At 42.5% G+C, this 20449-nt stretch overlaps 1 protein-coding gene across 1 annotated transcript; it reads right to left on the minus strand.

Annotated features, from left to right (window-relative positions):
• Positions 1-403: 403 nt before the first annotated feature.
• On the minus strand, positions 404-1609 carry LOC136437618 (uncharacterized). The gene has a single exon (XM_066432242.1). It carries the CDS (start codon positions 1607-1609, stop codon positions 404-406), a length of 1206 nt encoding a protein of 401 aa, XP_066288339.1.
• Positions 1610-20449: the final 18840 nt, after the last annotated feature.

Raw genomic sequence — 20449 nt, forward strand, 5'->3', positions numbered from 1 at the left:
GCCTATTACGCTGGAGAGGGTGATGGGCCGGTATGATTTGATCAGGTTGTAGTTGTCTTTGCCTGGCTTTCGGATCAGAACCTTGGTGTCTTGTTTCATTTGTTTTGGTAGCTCTCCTTGCTTCCATATACACTGAAACATGTGTAGTAGTGCTTCCGTCAGTCCTTCACCTGCTCTTTTGATCATGATTGGGAGGATCCCCTCCGCGGGACTGGGTGCAGAGTTGCCATTCATCTTGTTGATAGCAGCTTGGATTTCCCCCAGCTGGAGGTCTGCATTTAAGGGGTCGTCATGTTGCTCGTCGTTGTTCTTGATTGCATCTGTCTGGTGATCTATGACTGCATGGACTGCATGTGTGACGTTGTCTTTCCAGTGGCTGAGGTCTCCAGACATGTTTACTCCGCTAGGGGCGTAGGTCTCTGTAGCTACTTGTGCAATGTCTTCGTCTGTGGTGGCTATGTCTCCGTTTACTTAGATTCAGTGGCTGTATGACGGTCTTAGTGTTCTTGTTTAGGTGGGTTTTGATAGTCTTCCAGAAGCCCTGTGGTCTCCTTGGGTCCATACTTTTTAGTTGTGCTTGCCAGTGCTTGTTCTGTTCGTCTTCTTCCATGAGGGTGAGCGTTTCTTTCTCTTTTAGGTATATGTTGAGATTGTGAGTGTCTCTTCTTCTGTGAAATTTTCTTAGGGCTGTTTTTGTGGTCTTCATTTGTTGTTCAAGTGCTGCATTCCAGTGTCCTTTGCTGTGCTTGGTGATGGTCTTCTTGCTTATGATTCCGTCTGTGCATTTGTTCAGTGTGTCTTTGAAGCTTTCGTAGAGGTCAGATGTGTTGATGTTAGATGGTTCTGTGTGGTCTCTGTTTTCTTCTAGCCAGTTCTCAAATTGTTCGTGTGTGGTTTTTTCCCATTGCTCCCAGTCTACATTTCGAAGGTCCCATCTTTGGACTTTGGTGTCTGGTTTCTTGATGCCGATTTGCATTGTGATCAGGTGGTGGTCTGTTTTCAGTTGAACTTCGGGTTGTACCCTCCATCTTTCAATCAGTTGCGTTGCTTGCTTGTTAGTGATAGTTAGGTCAATGACGATGTTTTCTCTTGTTGGTCTGTAGTTGTTGATGACATGGAGGTTGTTTGCCAGCAGGTGGCTGTTGAGATGGTGTCCAAGGTGGTTTTCTCTTTCATCTCCCCATGCAGGGTGCCGGGCATTTAGGTCTCCGCACAGTATCAGAGGTTTGTTGGTGCCTTGGAGAGACTTGAGTACTCTCATGACTTCATCTATTCCATCTTTGTTATCAGGTGGAACATAGGCTGAGATGAGAGTAAAGCTGCTGGTGTCTGCGTAGATGTTCGCGGCAGCGATGTCTGCATGTGTTGTGTTGGTCAGCTTTATCTCTAGTACTTTGATGTGTTCTTTGGTAGTAATGGCAACTCCTCCTCCTCTCTTTGTTGCTCTACTCCTGAAAGTCCAATTCCAAGTTTTCAGGCACTGGGGTTTGTCCGTTTTATTCCAGACTTCTGACAGGCAGAGTGTGTCAATGTTCTGTTTTCTGCACATGTGTTCGACTAGTGTGGCAGATGTGTTGATGGAGCGGATGTTCACCTGGGCGATGTTCATGTTGAATCTTTCAAATGTGTGGCTACGTATGTGGGGAGGAAGACTTGTTAGTGATACTGGTTCCAAGATGTGGTCACATGTGGGAGATACGTGTACTAGTAGGCATACTAGTACTAATGGAAAGAACAAGGTGGTAGTTTTCTTCATTCCCTGCTCCAATTGAGCCTTTCTTCTAGCCTTCGTCTGGTTTCTAGGAATTGTTTACACCTTGGGTCGTTGGCGGAGTGTGTGCCTCCGCAGTTGATGCACCTTGGTTTGCACGGGTTGGGATGTCCCTTGGCTCCACCACACCTGATGCAGCTGGGCTCCTCCTTACACAGTCTGGCAATGTGTCCAAGTCTGTGACAGTTGTAGCACCTGATTGGTGTGTTCTTCTTGCTTCTGTAGGACTCTACGGTTACTTTCACACCTCTTATTATGAGACTTTGAACAAAGAGTTCGTTCAGTCGGCCTTGTGTGGCGTCTACTCGTGCAACCCTCAGAGGTTTGCCTGTGTCTTGGTAGTGGTATCTGTGTGCTTTGACTTGAATTCCGGTTTGTTCCAATACGTTTTGCTCAATTTCCTCTTGTGTTACTTCTGCTGCGATGTTTTTTAGTATTGCTCTTCTCCCGTATGTTTGGTTTGTTCTGTGGCTTGCGAGTTTATCTTGCTTAGCGTTGAAGGCACCGTCTTTCCACGGTTGTAGCAGTTCTTCTGTGGCTCTGGTGTTTTTGCAGTGCACGGCAATGCCTCCCCTAGGAAGTAGGTATGCGAGATTGATGTTTTGAGCGCAGTGTGGTTTGTTTCTGGCGATCTCGGCGAGTATCTTCCCACTGTTTTTGTAGTGTTCTGGTTTGGGGATTCCGTCGATGACTACAATATGTTCTGATGGGCCCTGGATGTCACTTTCTTTATATGAGTCTGATGTCGGTTTGTCTTCCTGTAGTTTCCTGTTGTCTTTCGTGTTGCATATGCTGTAGTCTAACTCTAGGGTAATGCACTGTGCACAATGGTAGGACTCGCTGTTTTCTATGAGGAAGGCACAAACCTTAGGAGACAGTTTGGCACATGAGCTGTGCCACCACTTGTCACAGCTGTCACAACAAATCCACTGTCCTCCTTCTGGGTGATCGTTGGCACAGACACAGACCTCTTCCTCAGTAACTTCTTGTGAGACTGGGTTACGTCGTGGTGGTCTTGCTAACCTGGTGTTCTTAAATGTTGGTGGAGACTTTGTCTTGAGTACTTTGCGGTTGCTTGATTTTTCCTGTTTATCCTTTTCTTGGTCACTGTTCTTTACTTGGTCACTGATCACAGCTGGGTAAGTTGGCCCCTTGTTTGGTGTATTTTCCTTCTCTTGTTTCTGTTTTTGAGCTCTTGTATAGGGCATATCCAAGAAAACAAAATGGCGCCGGCTTGGCTTGGGTCATAGTATCTTGGGTTCTAAATTTCAAAGTGGTGCTCTTCTCATTTGGTCAAGGTTTCGGATCATATGAAAAGGAAAATACTGTAGTCTGGAGACCGACTAACCTTTTAAATGTCAGATGTATCCACAGATGTTTTGGAAGCGTTGTGGCAGGAGATTGGTCTCGGCTTGGGTCGGCTTGGCTTGGGTTGATTTGAATCACAATATGGCGCCCTCCCACACTGGTTCAGCGTCAGGAAAAAGAAGTACGGAAGGCTGCAGAAAGAGTTCTCTACCTCCGGACTTTCCTTCAGTAAATCCCAAAACTCTGTCGTAGCGAATGTCAGATGTATCCACAGTTATTTTGGAAACGTTGTAGCAGGAGATTCGTCTCGGCTTGGGTTGGCTTGGGTTGATCTGAATCACAATATGGCGCCCTCCCACTTTTGGTTCAGCGTCAGGAAAAAGAAGTACGGAAGGCTGCAGAAAGAGTTCTCTACCTCCGGACGTTCCTTCAGTAAAGTCCAAAACTCTGTCGTAGCGAATCCACTTTGTTTGATGAGAAAAAACCGTTGTACAAGCCTTATTTCGTGGAAAAAAAGCTTGAAGAAACGGGAGCTCTCAAAAACACGTCCACTCAGTTCACGCACTCTTTTCTATCCCTTCAACTCTTGCTGCATTCATTACCTGTACTAGTCTCCAAGCAGACCTACGGGTTGGCAAAGACCGTATCCAACAGGCAGAAGGAGTTTTTATAGCCAACCCAAGTCTCATGGTCTCCAAGCAGACCTACGGGTTGGCAAAGACCGTATCCAACAGGCAGAAGGAGTTTTTATAGCCAACCCATGAGACTTGGGTTGGCTATAAAAATTCCTTCTGCCTGTTGGATACGGTCTTTGCCAACCCGTAGGTCTGCTTGGAGACTATACCTGTACTACAGCTAAGGCCAATACGCAGAAGCATTGTCATTGGCGCCTTCTTGTGATCAAAGCCCGCCGATTGCATTCCCTTCCACGAATACAGAACATTCTCCAGAGATACAGAAGCATCAAAAGTTGGTGGAGTCCCGCCATTTTGTACAAAACGACGTTATCCTTAGACCTCAACCTCTGACCTTTAACGAGCATAATGTAGCGATACTTCTGTGAAACGCAGCTAATGCTTCAATCGGATTCGACTGACGGCGCACTAAATCTGATTGGCAAGGAGTAGTGCGAACACAAAAACTGCTTCTATTCCAGTCATTTAAATCAGATTCGATGAATTTTATGTGTGTGAACGGGGTCTAAATCTGCAGAAATGTGTCCCAAACAATTCTCGGAATTGCACAGGATTATCTGTCCGGCCACTAACACCGACAGGATAGTGGCCGGATAATCATCTAGTAAGTAACAGTTACATGTAACGTTGGGTAACATAAATTCGGGATTTTTCCGATAATGGTTGACTGAAATCAATCTAGCAGAACAATAAACCATCCTTTTGTTCTATTATTCTGTCAGTATCATGTACTATCTTTGCACTAATCATATATATGGTAGATTTTGTCTCTAGTCGTGCTGATACCATAATATTTCAACTTGAAACTACCGTCCGCCGCACGCACAATGGCGGTGTTGTCGGACAGGGGTGAACATTAATTCGGGAGAGAAGATTCGTCTTGAATATCTTACCGCTAATTACATTTTATACAGCAGCTATTCGTTCCATCCTTGGCTTGAGGAGAGTGCTATGGATATAGACGTCTCCAAGTAATAAAAAAAACACACGAAAAAACGGCCGTACCGCACACATAAGGCCTCCGGGAACAACCCGTGTGTTGAGTCGGTAGAACGTCACTCAAAGTTCACCCCCACCGTCATGGAAATTTGTACATTATTCATCGGGGCGTTAGCTGGATGCCGTAGAAATGGTAATACTACTATGTCCATGTGTTTCTGCTTGTGCTAAGAGCAAACTTTGAGGAAAATATCGCCATCAGTCCGCTATCACACACAACATTTAGACAAAAAGTGTTCCTCGCAAACGTTTGTCGTCTGCCAAATAGCAGGATTCTGGGTAACGAATATGGCGGCGGGAAAATTCACCGTAATGCCGTAACCATTGGTTGTAGCAACAAAGAGGCGTTTTGATGATTAATCACACTTAGAGTCCAGTTGTAGATTAGCAAAAGAGATTCTAATTAGTTGTATTGTAAATAATTGTGTTGAGCAGGAAGCGGATGTGACATTTGTCTTATAAACCAGTGAACAACTATGTAGTATAATTCTCCCACGAAGCCCTCAGACTGTGACAATAAGGGACGGAGAGTTTTTGACGTAGCCGACTTCTAATGCATGGTTATCGAAGCTTTTCAGACAGTGTTCTGAATACGTTAGTCTGTCAAGTTTGCATTTCTAGCGGTATTACTGATGTTGCATCTAGCACATATCCCTGAATACCCCGTTTTCGAAAAATCCCGAATTTAAGTACCCCGCGAATTTATGTTACCCAACGTTACTACAGGGTTCAAAATACAATTAGGCAACTTGCAATTTGCAAGCAATTTTCAAGATTTGCAAGTAAAAATAATATGAACTTGTAAATTTGCGAGTTGAAAATACCGGTGGATCGTGTAAGGCCGACGGAAGATTCGGCCCCAAAATTCGGCAAGACAGGCAAAAACGACTTGTTCATCTTGGTAATATTACCCATGAACATGTAGAAAAAAGGATCATTCTTTTGGCAAACGGAGGAATGGAGGGTATTAATATTTTTTTGCAAATTTAAAAAAACATGTATTTTTCCATGTAGATTTTGAAGTCAAAATACAATTTTTATTTTCTTTCAATGTGTGACTTGGAATGCCGAATATATACTGCAAACCCTACAGTAGGAGCTTTGAACCAGGGATTGGTGTTTCTCAGGCAGATTGGACCGATGCAATCACTTGGAATTGTTGTTTTTGCAAAAAAAATTGTTCTGTGTGTGTTTGTTGGTTTTCACAATTTTTATCCGGAAAATGATTAAATTCTAGTGTTAGCAGTAGCAAATGCACATGTTTAGATTTTTGCTGTCTACTCCTAGTATATTTCCATAGATATTATTATGTTAATGAACATGATCAAGTTGAAAATACAAAAATGCATGGTGTTGTATGGTACCCCCCAACGCGTGTCCCTTTGGTATGGGTGAGCTCACTGCACCACTAGACATTCAAAATCGTAAGTGTTAACAACTAAACAATAAAGGCTACATAACTAAATCAGTTCTGTATTTAGATGTTTAGTCTTCTAATAATGCTATGAAAGTTACTATGTCAGGATGAGTATGTATGTACAGGAGAAGTAGTTACATACCAACTTTAACATTGCAATTTATTTTTTTCAAATTGCAAGTAAAATTTTTGTCAACTTGCAATTTTGAAAGTAACCATAAGAATGTATTTCGATCCCTGTACTAGTAGGTAAATGCTATTCAGTCTTGTGTGTATCTTTCTAACTGGCTTTCTGGCCTGAACATAAATTTCCTTGCGGCAGTGTAATTTTTCATTGAACGATCTGAATATAATATGATTTCCATTTTGACATCGTTCCAGATTTTGTTCTTGGTTAAGTATTTTCTGTCTACATAAGGTATATGACTTGAACTTGTTCATGATGTCATGGATGGGGTCAATGGCCTTTACTACTCTGCTTGTATAGGTAATTGGGGGTTTGCGGAATCGGTGGGGTGGGCTAGAGGGGTGGGCTACCTCAGCATTCTACCCTTTCTGGGCCTCAAAGCTATGTATGGGGCTTTTGCCTCTTATGGAATTTTCTTGAGGAAAAACTGGGTCAAGCTGTGGGTGGGCTAGAGGGAAGGCAACAGCTGATCATATGACAGGTGGGGGGGGAGGTGGCAGCAATGAACTCCGCCAAGACTGGTGGAGCGTTACGCACAATTCTCGGGGACCGTTTCATTGACTATGAGACTGCACTTCGGATCACAAACCTACAGACACTGCAACAACGAAGGTCATACTTGTGCCTGAAATTCGCCAAAAAGTTGAACCCTGCAGTGCTCCCCCCAAGAGCTAGTGACGTTCACAGTAGAATGACAAGAAACTCAGAAATGTTTAGAACAATTAGATGCAGAACCAACCGTTACAGAGACTCACCCATCCCTTACTTTGCCAAACTCCTAAACACATACAGCTTATCATTGTTAGACGTTTAAACCTTTTCGTCATTACTATATGTACTCGTCATTAGTATAAAGTACGTGCAATATTTGTATCTAGTGAGTTTATGTAAATCCGGAAACCCGGAAGAATGATGATGATGATGATGATGATGATGATGATGATGATGATGATGATGATGATGATGATGATGATGATGATGATGATGATGATGATGATGATGATGATGATGATGATGATGATGAAGAATATATTTTATAGTTCAAACGATTATTATGTACAAAAACATCTAATTCAGCCTACTGGCTACAAAATGTTTTTACAAAGCTTTTGCGCAAAATAAACCATTCATTCATTCATTCAAAAGCCATCTATTATAAACAAACTTCTAAGCACTCAGTATACAATAGGATGTAAGGGAAGAGGTACAATGGGAAATAAACTGGAAGTTGGATAGGGCAGCTAGGGAATGAGAGATCTAGAGCCTTTGTTTGACACAAATTTAAAACATATGTCTCACACTTAGACTAGAGTGTGCCTGAATGCATGCATGTGCTTGTATACAATGTTCAATGTATTTGTGGTTATGTGTGCCAGTGTGCATGAGCGTGAGTTGGAATGTTGTAAGTGTGTGTGTTTGTACAATGTATAGTGTTGCTTCTGTTGCTCATTTCTTTCGTGTAGCAACAATGCTACTGTCATGAAAAGAATGACATGTGAAAGACTCCAGACTGACATAAATATTATCTGTTGCTGGGAGAGGATGTGGTTGATGGCATTCAACCCGTCAAAATGTGAGGCGATGTCAGTCCCTGCTTCCAGAAACCCAATGACATTCCCTTACACCCTCCATGATCATCCTCTGGCAAAGGTAAGATCCACTAGATATCTTGGCCTTCATATATCCTCAAACTTGACCTGGGGCAAACACGTCGAAGCAACAACTACTACAGGATCTCGTTCTTCCCTCACACCATCAAAGAGTGGAACGAACTTGAGCCTGGTGTGGCGGAGGCGGGGTCCCTCTCCCAGATCAAAACTGAACTGGGGAGGTCCCTGCTGCGTTGAGCTTCACTTGTCCTGTCCTTTGCACTCACAAATTCAGTTGTTTATGTTCCTTAGCGCCTTTCCTTTTTCCCCTTTGTTTGATTTGTACCGGGCACTTGTGTTGTATCTAACCCATGGGCAACTGCTGATAATCTCAGATATGAGGCTAATCCGTAAAGAAGAAGAAGAAGAAGAAGGACCAGCATGAATACATCTAAACAACATTGTAACAGCCACTCACTGTTTTAGAAAAGAACAATATTACTGTAGATCTGAGGTCTTAAATGGGCCATGTATAAGGCTGACACTTCTGGCTGACACTCAGTATACAATAGGATGTAAGGGAAGAGGTACAAGGGGAAATAAACTGGAAGTTGGATAGAGCTGCTAGGGAATGAGAGAGCCTTTGTTTGACACAAATTCAAAACAGATGTCTGACACTTAGACTAGAGTGAGTGTACCTGAATGCATGTGTTTGTATACAATGTATTTGTGTTTGTGGTTATTTGTGTCAGTGTACATGAGCGTGGGTTGGAGTGTTGTGAGTGTGTGTGTTTGTACACTGTATAGTGAGGCATTTCTTTTGTGCAGCCACAGTGCTACTGTTCTGTACGCCTGACTGGCAGTAAAGGGACAGGGTACATGGTCCTCCATGTTTAAAAAACTGGGGGTAACGAATTCCTGTACGGTGTATGCTCATTGCCCCCAGGCCACACACGCACCACCACTACCCCCACCCCCCAGCAATATGATCAGTTGCATTACCTCCAGCCCACCCACAGATTGACCCATATTTTCCTCATGGAAATTCCATTAGAGGCATAACCCCCATTAATAGCGTTGGGGCCCAGAAAGGGTAGCATGTTGAGGTAGCCCACCACACTAACCCACCCTACCTTTTCTGGGAACCCACAGCCCGAGTCAACTTCGATCAGCACACACGAAAAAGCGACTAACTGTGAAGAAACTGGTCCACATGGTGACATACCTTCAGAAGCAGTGAACTAGAAACATTTGTTGGTAGAAAATGGACATTGTCTGAACACATACACCAAAGATACTACCCAGGTACAAAATTCTCATGTTACCAAATCACTCGACAGGGTAAGTGGAAAAATACTGGCAATTAAAAAGCATTGCCATGGCGACGGTGTAAGGTTTGCTATTTGTTAATGCTTGTCTTGTGTGCACTTTACATGTTGGATTGGGTTGTTGAATATCTTTTGACATGGACTTGGTATGGTTGTGATAATTGAGTGGTAGATTGCTATCAGTACTATACCCTGTGCTTGTCCATGATGATGGGTTATGTATCAGTCATGTCGTGCCTGTTGGGCCTGTTTTCGACGATGACCAGATACTATATGCTTTGACATTGTAGTATTGACCACACTTCTTCAAAATTGCCTGCCTATTAAGCCACGAAATATCGGGCAAAAAATTATAAAAGACGCGTCTAACCATTCCTTTCTCATAGAATCTTCAACAGTACAGTAGACATGCATCTTGAGACTCATCATCATAAGTCCTGCAATTGCCTGATGAATCTATTTTCTAGATGCGGGTAAAATGGCCAGGTCGACGGTCGGACTCCACTGTACCATGTTCTGTTTGTCATTAAGATGTTCTGCAATTGTCGAAAGTTGACATGATTGCTTCCTACATCACTGTGCTTGTCCCCCTCTAACAACAATACATATACATGCACATGGAGATATGTCGGTATAAGTACGATGTATTTTTAGATGTTATAATTATCTACGCCGAGGAACTCGGAGTAGATTATGTTTTCGGTTGAGCCGGATGTTGTGTGGGTCTGTATGTATGTCAAGAGCATAACTCGGGAAACCTTTAATAGATCTTCATGATATTTGGTAGGTGTGTAGTGGTTGTGCAAAGGAAGGTCAAGTTCAAAAATCGTTTACCTGGCGTTTTCCAACAGTACTGCAGCGGATTTTTAATTTTTCTGTGTTTGTATGTAGGCAAAAAAAGTGACGGAAACGTTGATGAATCTCAATGATTTTTGGTAGGTAGGAAGAGATTGTGAAAACGGAGGTCAAGTTTAAAAATGATTCATCTGGCGCTTTCCTACAGTACTGCAGCAGGCTTTGTGTGTGTGAGAGTTTGTATGTCGCCAGCATAACTCGAGGAGCTGTTGACGGTTGTGCATGATATTTAGTGGATAGTTAGGGGTGTCAAAGAGGAAGGTCAAGTTCGATAATGGGCCTCCTAGCGGGTATATGAGGTACTGCAGCGGAGCTTCAACGTTTGAGGCTAAATTTTCTGGAGGCGTCAGGTTCATGATTTTTAGGTAGTATATAGCTTCTGGGACGGCAAGTGAGTGGTGTGAATTATGGCCCCCTAGCTGCTCGTTTGGAACTGCAGTTGGCGTTTTTGTTAATACCTTTGGAGACGAATAACTTCAGCAGGGATTGACGGATTATCATAATCTATGGCATGTGAATAGTTTCGGTGATGCTTTACATAATTGAATACTTATCATGCAAATAAGACGATAATTTGCATAATTAAATGAGGAAAGTTTATCAATCCGCCAAAAGCTTGTAGTCAAATTTCATGCAAGTGCTATGGTAATGATTTTTAAGTGGTGTACAGCTCTTGGGGCAGGTAGTAACTGATGTAAGTTTAGACGCCCTAGTGGCTTGCTTAGAACTGCAGTGGGTTTTTTTGATGTTACCTTTGGAGGTGAATAACTCGGGTAGGGTTTGATGAATTTGCATTGCTTTGGACAGGTAGGTTATTGAGGTAATGATTAACAAATATAGACATATGAAATTGTAATCAGGGTCTAATTAAGTGGTGAAATAGGCTTGTTTATGATTGCGTTTAAACCTTTTGTTGACCTATATTCAAGGACAACACCTGCTTGTCAGCAGGCCTGTGTAAATTAGATTGATGCTCTCTGGTGATCTCACTACCACCGTCCAAACTACTCTCCCGCTGGGACGGAGCTAAATCAACAAACACAGGAAAGGTCAGGCCCTGTGAGGGACTATCGTCAACCAGATGGTCCTGACGACCTGATAGGGAAACACTACTTCATTCAGCCACCTAAAGAACGCAACAACGAACTTGTCTTCCAATTTAGTCTTCATACGAGGTCAAAGTTTGGAATTCCTCCCACCCTATCATCGCTACCTACCGCCCGGGAGGGGAACTGCCGTCACCGAGAAATTGTCCTTCCTTGGCAACACGTCTTGGGTGACCATGGAAGAAATTAGAGATTCCTCCACCAATGATCTGATGGCTAAGGGAATCATTCAAAGAATCAATGTTTCAGCTACCACACGCGTTTCTGAGGCACTGGTTTGTGTCCAGCAGGAGTCAGGACTAACGAGCCTGGTAAATTATGTTACCAACGTGAGGTGCACAGGAGACAGGAGAGGGGCAAAGTACACGGACTATCCTATTGTGCGAGCAGGGGGTAACGTTCATCAGTACGCAGGACTAGAGAGTCTGTCTGATCTTTAGTGCGGATTTTTGTAGTCAGCATAACTCAAGAATGGATGGATTATGACGATACTTGGTACGAGTATGACTATGTGGGCAGGTATTGGGAAGACGAAGGTCAGGGTCGATTTTGGGCCCCTGGTATGTGACCCTGGTACTTCAGCAGAACTGAACGTGCTATGGTCTTGATCCTTTGGTGTCAGGAAGCTTAAGCTTGTGATGTAAGTAGAATTGTTGTAGGTTTGGGCCCCCTAGCAGCTTGCTCTTGATCTGCAGTGCCATTTTGTCAAAATATCCTAAACGAGAATAACTGAACACAGCCACCAAACTTCAAGTCTCTTGACTATTGGTATAATCCCCTGATTATTCGGCGAAGATATGTGTTCGTGGAACTCTAGTTAGTGCTGAAACCAAGTCGTGTATACAGAGCACACCGATTTCCTATTTCATGTGTCCCGGTTAACTTCTGGGGATCCGTTAGCTGCTCCCGGATGTAATGGCTTCATGCTTAATCTGTTTAGAACGCAAGTTATATTGACAAAGTTTCTCTAAAGCTGCATTATGATAAAGGTAATGATGAAATCCGTTGTTGTTGGAAGAAGCTGCACTGGAATGGAGACTTAAGTATGCATCGTTTAGTTACATGGTACATGTACCCCAGAGATTTGTTGACAATGTGGAAGTACTCGACGTTGTTTTAACGTCGGCGAAATAAACTACAATTGCTACATGTATTGGAATCCTATAATGGAAAACACTGCAAATATATATTTACCTCATTAATTATGCAAATGCAGTCCCTAATTGTATTATTTGCACTTCATTATGTACATCTCTGCCAAATCTGCCTGCATACTAAATATCATAAAAATCTGTCGTTCCTTTCTTCAGTTACCTAGTATTCTCCTTGGAAGATTTTGACAAAAACGCAGTTCCAGAGCAAGCTGCTAGTACGTTGATGAAAGTTAGACATCCAGGTAGTAAGATACGCCAAAAATAATTACTCAAGCAACTGGATAAAGTTTTGAAACAGTCAGACGTTTCAGACAGTATCCACTGTCTTTCGTCAGTGACTAACGATAGGACTGAGAACACCAGGTTTTATACCAAAACTCTGAATGGGTATGTTAATGAGGTTAAGACAATTTAGGATGTCTTGAAGTAGTCTTTAAAAGAAGATTAATTCAAGACAAAGTTTTGTGCCAATAGTTCAATTAGCTACTGTTGATTTTAGTACAGTAACTAAATGTTGTTCGTCCGGGGGTGGGGGGTGGTGGGCAGTACATTATCCCAAGTGCCTGAAAGTTCAACGCGTAGACCCCCTTTCCTGTTGAGGGCGGGGTTGTACAACCTCTCATATATTGCTTCTCTAATTCCCCGTTCGAACCAGCGTTCTTTACGATCTAGGATGTCCGTGGATTCGAGATTGAATGAGTGTCCCTGGTTGTGTTTTAGATGGTGGTAAATGGCAGAGGAATAGCGGTTAGCGCTCTTTCTGCAATGTTCCTTGTACCTTTCTTTTAGTGGTCGACTTGTCTCCCCAATGTACGTGTTATTGCAGTTAAGTTCGGTTCCTCACATTTCAGTTTGTAGATGACATTGGCTTTGATGCCTTTTACCGGCCTGTCTTTTGGATGGACCAATTTCTGCCTGAGAGTTGAGTGAGGTTTGAAGTTAGTGGCAATGTTGAAGTTTTGGAAGATTCGTCTTAGTTTTTCCGATACTCCTTGGACGTAGGGAATGGTAATGTTGGCCTTGTTTCTGTTGGTCAATGGTTTGCACTTGAGTGTTTTCTTAGACTGGTCAGAAGGTTTGAGGGCTTTGTTGAAGGTCCAATTTTGGTAGCCACACTTGGCCAAGGCCGCACGGAGATGCCCGTGTTCGTCTGTTTTCGCTTCGTCTGAGGTGATGACGTTGTCTGCCCGTTGGAAGAGAGTTTTGATCACTGCTAGTTTGTGTTCCAAAGGGTGATGGGAATCAAAGGCCAGATATTGATCAGCGTGGGTCGGTTTCCTGTACACTTCGAACTGAAGGCTGCCATCCTTCTCTATGATGGTTTTGGTGTCTAGGAAGGGGAGCCTGTTGTTTTGACACGACTCCTGTGTGAACTTGATGTTGTCATCTACCTGGTTTATATGGTCAAAGAAGTCGTCCGCTACTCTCTCTTTTAGCCTACACCAAGTGTCATCTACATAGCGAAACCAGTTTGCTGGGGGAGGGCCATTGAAAGTACTGAGGGCTTTGTTCTCAAACTTCTCCATGTACAGGTTCACTACAATGGGTGAAACCGGTGATCCCATAGCACAGCCGTGCACTTGCTGGAAAAACTGTTGTCTGTACGTGAAGTATGTGCACCCTAGGCAAAGGTCTAGTAGTTCACATATGTGTTTAACGGAAAGGTTGGTTCTATCTGCAAGGGTGTCGTCGGCCTCCAAGGCTTCCCTAACTACTGCGACTGCCTCCTTGGGGGGGTATGCAAGTGAAAAGCGAGCACACATCATATGAAGTGATGATTTCATCTTCTGCTACTGCGCAAGCTGCTAGTAGGCCCAAACCTACCACACTTTCTCCTTACATTCCAAGTTATCTGCCACCAAAAAATTAAGACCATGTCACGCCCAGGTCAAATGATACAAAAAACGGAAGTTCTGCTGCAGTACCAAGGTCACATACCAGGCGGACCAAAATGGACCTTGACCTTCATCTTCCCAACACCTACCTACATGCTAGATATCATCATAATCCATCCAGAGGTTCTTCAGTTATGCTGATTACAAAAGTTCGGAAACACAGACACACTGGCAGACAGACCAATAACTATATCTCCATTTTTCATAGAGATAAGAATTTTAACGTGCTTTATTCGTAGCTTCTTGCATGTCTTGAGTTATGCTTGCCAAAATATGTACTCACGTGGAAACATAGACAGACACATACAAACACAGCAAAAACAGGTTGGGGGTACATATAACTAAAGAAAGCATTCCTATATAGCCTGGATGCCAGACTGCTCCCAGTACCTGCACAGGCCAGTTAGTATCTCGGCTCCAGGACATGCCAACATGCCCCCAAGGAAAAGTTACTACAGACAGTTAGACCAGAAGTTAAAAGGCGGAACATGTGTTTCTCTGCCCAGCGAAGGGTATTCTTAGCTGAAGGGATCGTTCTTTGTGTTGACATCTGGCATCCAGCTGGTGAAGTCCCTCCGGATCTCAGGGCGGGACTTTCTCATTCTAGACCGCCCACAGCAGGACGCAACCAACCTCCGGCAGCAGGGCGTAACCGAGAGATTGGCGTAGCTAATCACCGACCGCTGGGCGTAACCGATAGCAGGGCGCAACCAATCACCAACATCAGGGAGTAACCAACAGCAAGGCCTAACCAACCAACCACGGCAAGGCGGAACCAGCAGTACGCAACAGGACAACGACAGTCAAACAACCAAGCACGCCTTTGAGGATGCCATATGATAATTCGTGAAATGTATATGTCACAGTAGAGATGGCGATTCAGGACAATCGGCGATTGTCCTAGGACAGATCGCGATCGCCATTTGTCCTAGGACAGACTGCGATTGTGATCTGTCCTAGGACAATCGCCGATTCTACTAGTAGAGATTGCGATCGCAATCTGTCCTAGGACAAACAGCGATTCTACTTGGACAAATTCTGCGATCGCGATCTGTCCTAGGACAATCGCCGATTCTACTAGTAGTGATTGCGATCGCAATCTGTCCTAGGACAAACGGCGATTCTACTTGGACAAATTCTGATTAGATGGAAATGCTTTGGAAAGTAGAATGAATCATTGCATTACATTTCAATCATGTTTAACATGCTACCTACATTTTACAATAATTAACTATTTTAGGTGAATTAGTTCATGTTTCATGATGAATAAATTTCATGTGAGTATATTTTCTGATAAAGTAATTTCTGATAAAGTTGAGTGACAAAATTTTGATAATGTGTGAAAGATATCAGTTGGAAGAAGGTGATCCAACAATGTTTCGGTGTGCAAATTTTGAGGTGTCAAGATGATACTCACAGTTTCACACCTATTGAATTCACAACCTTAGGAGAACAATAACAATTGTAAAGTGATAGAACAGGTGTCAAAATATCAATCTCAGTTTCAAGATACTACTACAGTTTCACACCTATATCATTTCAGTCAGACATATACTGAATGATTTCACAACTTTGGCAGAACACTAAAAAATAGAGGGTGATCAAACATTTTTGATGTATATTGCTGTTTCCTTTATCTTAACATCAATTGAGTTTTGATCATAGTTTGTAATTACTAAGTAAAATTAGAGGGTGATCAAACAGTTTTGCTGTATATTGCTGTTTCCTTTATCTTAGCATCAATTGAGTTTTGATCAGAGTTTGTAAATACTAAATAAAATCACGGTTTGTAAAAAAATTTTGCTGTTTCCTTAATATCTTAGCATCATTAAGTTTGGATCGCCGTTTATCCTAGGACAGATTGCGATCGCTATCTCTACTAGTAGAATCGGCGATTGTCCTAGGACAGATCGCGATCGCATTCTGTCCTAGGACAAATGGCGATCGCAATTTGTCCTAGGACAATCGCCGATTGTCCTGAATCGCCATCTCTACTGTGACATATACATGCGGATGACGGTGTAAAGAAGTTTGATCCAATGTTCATTCCAAAGACCAGGCCACGAAGAACAAAAAGGGGAAGGCTTAGCGGCTTCGATACTCAAGAAAGCAAAGAAAAGACAACAAAGCGGGCACCTGCATGGACTCAACATCGACCTCCACCCGTCTGGAGCCGAGGAAAAGGCCAGGAAGTTGAAACGGCCCACACATTCTGACGGAGACTCAGATAGCGGTCTGAAGGTTAGTACAGTTTTAGGTCTGAACCTGTTGCACGGCGCATATGTTTCTGCACACATAGACCTTGCCGTTTCTATGTTTGATCACCCCGTTATTTCGTGGAGTAATTACAGTCTGCATATATTCTATTGTCGAACACAGTGGTTACAAACCGTGTCCACTTATTGTCATGCACACTGCGTGATGGAAAACTGATTTGGAATTGTAGCACCCCTGGCCCACCATATACTTGATCATGAGTTCGTTTAGATTTTACCGTGTTAGATTTTACTTACCCAGAAATAGTTTTGTGGCCTGTCGTTTAAAGTTTGTGTAAACTTCTAAGTACGGTTTGAAAGAGAGATGATAAGTACCCTAATCTTTTCGACATTGAAATATTTCTTGCAAACTTACAAATTCATAAATATCCTGTTAAGCTCAGCCGACACAAATGTCCCTTACGCGATGAGTTACAGATTTTCCCAACAGTTCACTTACCCAGTAATGTGCATTGATTTTAAATCAAAGTTGCAAAAGTTTTGTTTATGTATTTGTGTTAGTGGATAAGACCATGTATAATGAGAAACTGCTAGCAGACAACTTAATTTTCTACATGTCCAGTATAAAGGACGTCTCTAGCTTTTGGATCGGAAATGATTTCAAGTGTAGAGTTGAACAACGTAACCGTAGAGAGTATCAAACAGGCCATATTCCATTTTCCACCGAATATCATAGGAATATTAATCCCTAACACGTTCTGAAAACCAATATTTAGTTGCACTGGGTAAGTAAAATCTAACACGGTAAAATCTAAACGAACTCATGATCATTGATGACTATGTATGAAACTGCTTAAAAGTATAATTCATCAGCTTGCTTTTTTTCAGGAGTTACGAGATGATAAGGATGGGAGGATGAAGGAAGGCTGGAGCAACGCAAGTGTTTATGACACAAATTAGAAAGTTACACACAAATTACAATGGTCAGATAGGCTCATGGACTTCTTTAGTCTTTTGACAATTCAAGAGAAGAAAATCTAATGATCAAATTGTACCGGTTACTGCACAATACCAAAAGCAACATGACAAGTCTATATGCTTCTTGCCCAAAGTCAACTATCTGTGGAAGTGTATTGAGGGATGTGTAAAGAGGAATGCTGGGATGGTAACAAATCTCCTGCCCTAACTCAAAACGTATGAACTGCTTGAAAGTTAGTCATTCAGCATTTCAAATCAGATCAGTCAAACTATAATTGTGTTCCTGGCGTTCGAAGCTAAAACAGGAAACACCATATTTCAAACATCAAGCATTGATACTGCAATTAAGTGCTAGTTCAATCTAAGCAGAGTAGAGGGGCATTAACATATTTCCGCTCTTGTTACAAACAGATAAGCTTCTTTCCACATACAATAGAGGGGAAGGCAACTTCAAAACAAATTCCCCAGGGAATACTCATATGTTGCCACTACGCACGCCCGAACGAATTCCACGTTTACCTGTACAATTCCGGGAATTCTTGCAAAACGGGCGTAAAGTATACTATTAGGCTCGCCTAAGGGACTATTAGGCTCGCCCCCTGATGCGTCGCCAAAAACCAGTACCCGTATAGGTACGGTTCAGTACATACGAAGGCCTGTAAGTCTACGGTTATTTTGTGACTAATCTCCTAACCTCATGGCCTCATGCGACACCAAACATGACCAAAGTGACACTTTGGGACAGTGTAACTAATATGAAACAGATCCTTCAGGCTGGTCCGAGAGTTTTGATAGCAAAGCCAAGGGAGTTTAGCGGTGAGAAACCTAGTTATGTTCTTTGAATAAGGATACTGACAAGTTGTAAACAGCTTTGCCATGTTTATGTCATTATTGAAGAAGTTCAGAAGAACACATGTTAATTTGTCAAATTGTTCAGGTACAGGTAGTTACAGGTACAGGTCTGGACCTGCACCTAAACCTCTGTACCGGTACCTGTACCTGATGTTACATTTAGGTAGGTAGTCCTAGTTCACACCACCAAATACCACAGCAAGCAACATAATGTTAATTGTGCACATGAGGGGTAACATCTACACTGACGAGGAAATATCCACACCAAAAGGGGAAATTTCTTGACGGGGAAAGTGTATGACGGGGAACCCCATACTTCTGTATACCCCATACTTCTGCATTATCATCTGATCACTGCCAACAAAATATATATGGGACAAGGACTCCAGTGCAAAATTTACTGAAGCACTACCCTCGACGTTAACCGATTTACACAAATTTATGAATACGACTTTCTCAAATGTGGACAATGCAGTAAAGGAAATTACATTTATGTCATATGCTGAATTTTGTGCCAAGTACCCAAAAACTTGTGACCTACACAAATATCAACAGCTTATTTCAGCCATTCCTGGTATTAAAATGGAAAATAATAGTCAGCAGCGAGAAGTGGAAGGACCTTGTTTGTTTGCCCGATCAAAAAAATCACAAATGGTTACAAAATATACAAATTAATAAAAGCAGGTATATAGCTACTTTCTTGTATCCACAAACGAAGTTAGTGTACGTTGATGAAGGATAGACATCCAGGTAATAAGATACGCCAAAAATAATTACTCAAGCAACTGGATAAGATTTTGAAACAGTCAGACGTTTCAGACAGTATCCACTGTCTTTCGTCAGTGACTAACGATAGGACTGAGAACACCAGGTTTTATACCAAAACTCTGAATAGATATGTTAATGAGGTTAAGACAATTTAGGATGTCTTGAAGTAGTCTTTGAAAAAAAAAAGATTAATTCAAGACAAAGTTTTATGCCAATAGTTCAATTAGCTACCGTTGTTTAGTACAGTAAAACAGTAACTAAATGTTGCTTGTCCGGGGGTGGGGGGTGGTGGGCAGTGCATTATCCCAGGTGCCTGAAAGTTCAACGCGAAGACCCCCTTTCCTGTTGAGAGCGGGGTTGTACATCCTCTCATATATTGCTTCTCTGACTCCCCGTTCGAACCAGCGGGCTTCACGATCTAGGATGTCCATGGATTCGAGATTGAATGAGTGTCCCTGGTTGTGTGTTAGATGGTGGAAAATGGCAGAGGAGTAGCGGTTAGCGCTCTTTCTGCAATGGCCAATGTTCACTGTACCTTTCTCTTAGTGGTCGACTTGTCTCCCCAATGTACGTATTGTTGCAGTTCGGTTCCTCACATTGCAGTTTGTAGATGACATTGGCTTTGATGCCTTTTTCCGGCCTGTCTTTTGGACGGACCAGTTTCTGCCTGAGAGTTGAGTGAGGTTTGAAGTTAGTGGCAATGTTGAAGTTTTGGAAGATGCGTCTTAGTTTTTCCGATACTCCTTGGACGTAGGGAATGGTAATGTTGACCTTGTTTCTGTTGGTCAATGGTTTGCACTTGAGTGTTTTCTTAGACTGGTCAGAAGGTTTGAGGGCCTTGTTGAAGGTCCAATTTTGGTAGCCACACTTGGCTAAGGCCGCACGGAGATGTCTGTGTTCTTCTGTTTTCGCTCCGTCTGAGGTGATGACATTGTCTGCTCGATGGAAGAGAGTTTTAATCGCTGCTAGTTTGTGTTCCAAAGGGTGATGGGAATCAAAGGCCAGATATTGATCAGTGTGGGTCGGTTTCCTGTACACTTCGAAGTTAGTGTAGCTCAGAAAACTAGACTATCATGGTTCTACTACTTTAACAAACCTATACCATGGCGAGAAATATTTGCAAATCTATGTACATGTACGATTGATCCTAGTAGTAGATATTTTCAGTATCGTTTGATTAATACATTTTTACCTTGTATTAAAATCATACATATATGGAAATAAATAGATTCTAGTTCCTGTTCTTTCTGTCATGATGATGAAGAATCCTATGTTCATGTTTTTTGGGCATGTCCACATGTAGTATCCTTTTGGAATAACGTGCAAAATTG

The sequence above is a fragment of the Branchiostoma lanceolatum genome, chromosome 6 (assembly GCF_035083965.1).
Source record: "Branchiostoma lanceolatum isolate klBraLanc5 chromosome 6, klBraLanc5.hap2, whole genome shotgun sequence".
NCBI classification, from domain to species: domain Eukaryota; kingdom Metazoa; phylum Chordata; class Leptocardii; order Amphioxiformes; family Branchiostomatidae; genus Branchiostoma; species Branchiostoma lanceolatum.